The sequence below is a fragment of the Centroberyx gerrardi genome, chromosome 17 (genome assembly GCF_048128805.1).
Source record: "Centroberyx gerrardi isolate f3 chromosome 17, fCenGer3.hap1.cur.20231027, whole genome shotgun sequence".
NCBI lineage: Eukaryota > Metazoa > Chordata > Actinopteri > Beryciformes > Berycidae > Centroberyx > Centroberyx gerrardi.
In genome coordinates, this window is record NC_136013.1 from 16569766 (window position 1) to 16575551 (window position 5786).

Sequence of the window (5786 nt, forward strand, 5' to 3'; positions counted from 1 at the left end):
CTCTTAGCAGATTGGTTCACATCCATGTTGGCTAGAAACACTGGACATCTATAGTTTCCCAGACACAGAATCATCGGGGAAGCCTGAGCTGTACTGGGGAGATTTGCACAGATTGGGACAGGCATGGATAATTCATCATTATTTCATCAGCCAGGAAATGTAGTAAATGTTAAGCTGGTTAATTAATCTGAATGAAAACTATGTCAATGGACATTTTTCCTCTGCCACGTGCGCATTAGCCTATATTGTCTATGTAAACAAACCACTGATCACATCAATTGAGGAAGACTCTGTACTGAGCAGCCAGCTATGTTGACAGATGCTGAGAGAAGCGCTGTGATTGGCCCGTCGCAGTGGGTGTTTCCGCATTCCGCAAAGAGCTGTCAGCAGAAGCGCGAGTTGGAGAGGGGACTGTCGCGTCTCTGAAGAAACGTCCTCAGTCAAACCCAGGGGGATCGCGATCCAACGCCAGGCAGGAAGGATGCCCTACATGCTCGTCAGTACGCAGATCCGACTGGTTTGTATCCCGCATAATGTAAAGGGCTTGTGTAATGCTTTTAGGAGAGGCGCGCTCGAGTTGGACACTGAGGGATTTAATTATTTGGCTGCGCAACACTTGTGCGTACTAATCAATCAAGGTCGTCGGTTTCAAATTATACCATTATGCAATGGCATGTAATATTCTGCATGCTGGAAACAACAAACAGCCAAGGCTACAAACGGAGCAAGCAGCGTGCGTATATGGTTGTTTTTAGCCATGGTGTCCTAAATTAAAACCACATGTAGCCTAGTTGTTGGCCTGTTGTTGTGCGCATGTTCATTTTGTCTGCGACTCAAGCAACCTAATTCTATATTCTGTGAGCACTGGATAATCTATTTGCAGGTTGTCTAGTTATTATAATATTATGCAATATGCACCTGCCAGCGCAGCAGGTCTAGTCAGTGATATCCAGTTACACAACAGGCAGTAGATCATGTTTCTCTCTAATTTGAACTTTCAGCAGTGAAAAGATTTCATTTCAATTATTATGCCTAATTGCTCTCTTTCAGGAGACTGGTCCAACGAATGTAGGAGACGAGTACTCCGATCCAGCTGTCATGAATTACTTGGGAGCAAGGAAAACGACCATGCTGGGAAACAATTTGTGAGTATTGGAAATTGAGAGGGTCAGTTAATGTGGGGGCGGGCATGAAGGAGGTGTACAGCAGGTAAATACCCAGATAAGAGCAACACCTGAGTGATAGAAAGTAAACTGGCAGTTGCTGGTTTATTTCTTGGCATTGTTTAGCTTCACTTAATCCATTAAAGAGCATTTCTATTCTTTTGTTAGTGATATTTTTTAGGATGATGTCCCCATCCATAGGGTATGAGTGGTCATTGAATGATTTGATAAGTTTGAAAATGATCTATATGTGGCTTCTTGACTACTATCTCAGTCACCAGATCTCATCTCAAATGAACACTTATAGGAGACACTCCCCAAAACACCTTTTCCCGTCAGAGAATAATAAACTCTAAAGGCATTGCTCCGATACAGAGCTCTAGACACTTGTAGAATCTACTCCAAGCTCACATGGGGCACATTTCCGTATTTAGACACTTAACATTGGTGTTTCCTTCATTTTGGCAGTTGCTCGTACATATTGACGACAGAGCTGAGCTCAGGGCAGATGGAGGAAAAATTCACTTGTGGTTGAGGAAGGCTGCTGCTTTGCAGATTTGGAGTAAACCATTCAAGCTGATGGAATACAGATCAGGGAAGTGTTGTCATTGGCAATCTGATTCAAATGCTGCTGGGAAATGAACCAAGGTGTGGAAGGAAGTGAACAAGCACCAGAACAATTAACAGCATTCTACTTTCCAAGCGAAGTTTACTGAAAGAGAGCGAAATCCCACATCTGTGGAAAGTAGAATTACTTTGTGTTTATGCTCGTTTAGTTCCGAGTACCATGTGGATGACCCACCTCGCCTGGTGCTGGACAAGCTGGAGAAGCTCGGCTTCCGCGTGATGACGATGACGGGGGTGGGACAGACGCTGGTGTGGTGCCTCCACAAGGAGACTGAGTGATCGGTCCCGGAGCCAGTTACATGTCTCCAGTGTGTTTCCCTGGCAAGAGAGAGGTACTGGGATGAGAGAGAGATATCTATCAATAGCTCTAGTTGCAACATCGCTCTCTCATCAGAGTGAATCAACCCAGTGCTTAGACCTCGGTTGTATCTAAATACTTCTATCCACCTTTTAAAAGGGTGGATGGGTTGTGCTCATGAACTTTATCAACGTTTTGTTACTTTGGTTCTCTTCTACACCACCTTCTGTGTTGATTGTTACAAAACTAGCCCTTTCTCAAATGATAATTAGGTTAATTTCTACAGACAAGAATGTCCCACACATGAGGTTACAGATTAGGTTCTATAGGTTATAGGTCACAGATTGCAGGGGATTACTGAAGTGTGTAAAAAAGATTTCAGAGATTTTCTAAGAGATTTTCTTTTGCCTGTGTTGTGTGCCATTCAGTACTTGTACTACTACTACTAAGAGTCATGTGTACAGGGAGCGAAAACCAGTTCCAAAGTTTGTGTAATTTGTCAGTAGGTTTTGTTTAAAGGCAAATATCTACCTTCTGCCCATATAAGGCCTCACCCAATTCTCCCTTCGTCCTGTCAAAGTAAATATAACATTATGCTACATGGGGTTTTTACTTCAGTACTGTGCAAAGCTGTTTTTGTAAGTGTATCACATGCATGTGATTAAATATGTGAATCGCTTGTGTAATGACTTATTAATAAAAGAAAATCTATTTGTAATCCTGTCAAGATTTACTACAGACACTAAGGGACAGATATAGATGAATAGAATTCTCCTAATCCAATAAACACAGACACATCACAGATATACACATAAAGTCAGTCAAACACGCCCTCAGGATATTGCCTTCTCTCCCATGTGAAGCTCATGTGTGCGAGCCTTCAGTTCAATCTGAGCCCTCGCAGCTTTGTGGCGCCTTATAGGGATGCTCCACTCAAAGGGATGTTTGCATACCCCACGATGATGCAGGCGCTGCAGGCACGCAGAGCGGAGGAGTGTGCCTGTGAGAGCCAGCCACGCTGGGTGGTTTCATTACAGCCCCGTTTACAGCCCCAGGTCTGCCAGCGCGTGTCTGGGGCCAGCCTGGATCACTAACCCGCAAACCAAACCCATAGCCAGCCAGCCAGCTCACAGCCAAACCCTTGCCAGGCCTGCTGCCTCACACATGGCTTAGCCTCCACCTCCATCCCAAAGATCAAAAGGTCCCGGTGGTTCCCAGCACTGCGATCATGGAGGTTCCAGGTACTGCTGGCATCCACCAGCATGACGGCTCTCATGCGGAGAATGTGAAGAAGACGGGGAGGAAGAAGATACTACGAAGAGTCCAAGGCTGTGCCGTAGTTGTCGACTGGGCGGACCATACATACATACAGGCATCTCCTCCCATCTTGGTTTGCATGCAGCACAAGCCACTGTGGGCTCAGGGCAGGGTTGGTGGTGAATGTGTTTCCTGTAATTGTATTTCCTCTGTTGTCATTTGGACAGAGTTTGTGTGTTTCAGGGCTTTTTTTTCACATTGCCGGGATATGAAAAAGGCTATGCATAAACAAAACCATGTGACGAGGGGATTTTGCAGGAGGAGAGGAGCAGATGTCTCCCACCACACCACACCGCACCGTGCCGCTCCACAGCTGGACATTGTGTAACAGGGCCGCGGCGAGGCGGCGAAGGAGTGGCGGGGAGATGGATGTTGCGAAGCTGCCATGAGGCTCCTAAATAACACAATGACAGGAGGAAGCGCCGCCGCATAGGCCCGCAAATAGAGACACACCATTACGCCATAGTCCCCCAGGGGACAGGGAGATAATTCTATTTGGACGGTTAGATGTTCCACAGGCAGAGGACCTTGTTACAAAACTCAAGAGTGGCCGCAACAGTCTGGCACGGGCACCGAGGGGTCTGATTTAATGTGGGTCACAGAGCAGTAGCGTGTCTCATCAGAGAGCATTCACAAGAAATACAGAGTATCTTCTAGGTATTTGTTACATAAACCTATTGTGAAACAGCTTAGAACAATAATAGAACCATTGAGAGGAAATTCATTCAGATCAGTATCACAGGTCAGAGCATGGACAGAGGCTTTAAAGCAACGGGTACTTTCTTTAATTCAAGCCGGGCGATGGCCTGTCACATGACCGGACAGAACCAGAAAGGGTTGCAGTGAACTGTGTGAAATGGAAAAACTGAGCTACCCCAAAACAAAATGCACCAATTGCTTCAAAATCTTCGCTCTGCCCAATATCATACAATGAAAAAAATGGATGGGCATGTACTGGTGCAATGATCACAAGATAAGATGTACAGAACATATTTTAGGATTCTTTAAATTAAAGCCCATCGTTCAGCTTTGTTATACATAATGACATGAAGTTACCTCCTCATGCCTCTTTTCTATCAAATCTAGATGGTCGATATTATGATGTTGTGGCATAGGAGATGTCCTACAGTGAATGATTTGCATAGGAGGGTGGCTTAGAGATTATATACAGATATTCAAGTTGCAAATTTCAGAACGTAGAAAAACTCTGACTGTAGAATAAAATCTCTGAATGTAGAACAGCATTGTGCAGTCTTGAAATTGTGCAGTCCACAAGGCCTCTTCAATTTGGAGCAGAGCTTTAGATATACTGTATACAAAAACCACCAGATCTATAATGGAGGGCCTCCGGAGTATATTCACATTTCATCACGTGAGGCCACAAGAATTCCCATAAAAGCCTACCTAGTGTTCCAATCTATGCCTGATTACTGGTTTAACATGGAGGAGACATGATTTCCACATAGTTACATTGCATGGTCTGCGGTTTGGATTGTTAGAGGACTCGACTCATTTCACAGATCTACTGAACTAGTACACAGACAACAGAAAAGAATGACTTTTACATTGCACTCGCTTGGCTGCAACAATGAAGTAATGAGTTGTCACAGTTAAACAGAGAATGTTACTGACAGATGCAAATTACATCATTATACTATTTTGATTACTTGTAGCGTTGCATGGCCAATCTCCTCTGGCTCTGTTGCAACACGCTGCACGAGGATTAAATCCCCCCCTGATAACTCCAAACTCTCATGGTCTTAAAATAATTTACAAACAGATCAATTAGCGCTCAGAGATGGTTTATTGATTAAGACTCCTACCTCTGGGACCACATGGCTTAGGACTGAATCCTGTAGGGTTCCCTCACTTCTTTGTCTTCCCTACTCTGTATTCTCCTCAGCCATCCTACATTCTTAATAAAGGAAAAGTAAAGACACATATCACACTGGTTAAAGTGACTGAGATTTGTTAAAAAAAAAAGAGTCTCTTCAGTTATTAAAGATGTTTATTTTGCTCTGTATATTTTTAAAAAACAAGTTAATAACAAAACACATAAGAGGCTTTATGAAACTAAAGCCACAGGTATTGGCTGACTGCTGAGTTGTCCCAAGCTGGGTCGTGGCGTGCCTAGGACTAGGCCTCCTCCTCATCTTCTCTCTGCATCTCTTCTATGAGTCTCTGTCGCTCGGCAGCCTGCCTCATCCTCATCAGCACCACGCTCTCGTAGTCGCGCTCGCTGCTCAGGGAGCCCTGCTGAAGACACAGACACACAACGTCAAATAAGCTTGTGTTTTATGTGGCTTTTTATAAGCCCTTGCCAAAGATGATTTTCTATCATGGGATGGACAATTAAGTTTTATTTAGTTTTAAAAGAGGCT

General features: G+C 44.2%; 2 protein-coding genes across 4 annotated transcripts in view; one reads left to right on the forward strand and one right to left on the reverse strand.

The window, feature by feature from the left end:
• Positions 1-388: 388 nt before the first annotated feature.
• On the forward strand, positions 389-2806 carry gchfr (GTP cyclohydrolase I feedback regulator). The gene is made up of 3 exons (XM_071900199.2): positions 389-517; positions 1051-1145; positions 1940-2806. The coding sequence occupies exons 1-3, from the start codon at positions 482-484 to the stop codon at positions 2067-2069; spliced, it is 261 nt and encodes an 86-aa protein (XP_071756300.1). The 5' UTR covers positions 389-481; the 3' UTR covers positions 2070-2806.
• A 2605-nt stretch (positions 2807-5411) lies between these two features.
• Positions 5412-5786, reverse strand: part of dnajc17 (DnaJ (Hsp40) homolog, subfamily C, member 17) — a 33009-nt gene continuing 32634 nt past the window's right edge. For 2 of the 3 annotated variants that reach the window (XM_071899540.2, XM_071899532.2), the window contains one exon: positions 5412-5661. In XM_071899540.2, coding sequence (XP_071755641.1) covers positions 5542-5661 — 120 coding nt within the window. In that variant the 3' untranslated portion in view covers positions 5412-5541. The remainder of the gene's footprint in view (positions 5662-5786) is intronic. The other variant, XM_071899549.2, reaches the window with a different exon arrangement.

Coding starts and splice junctions, on each gene's coding strand:
- gchfr (XM_071900199.2), top strand. CDS start 482: ATGCCCTACATGCTCGTCAGTACGCAGATCCGACTG. Junction 518..1,050: donor TCAGTACGCAGATCCGACTG/GTTTGTATCCCG, acceptor GCTCTCTTTCAG/GAGACTGGTCCAACGAATGT. Junction 1,146..1,939: donor ACCATGCTGGGAAACAATTT/GTGAGTATTGGA, acceptor ATGCTCGTTTAG/TTCCGAGTACCATGTGGATG.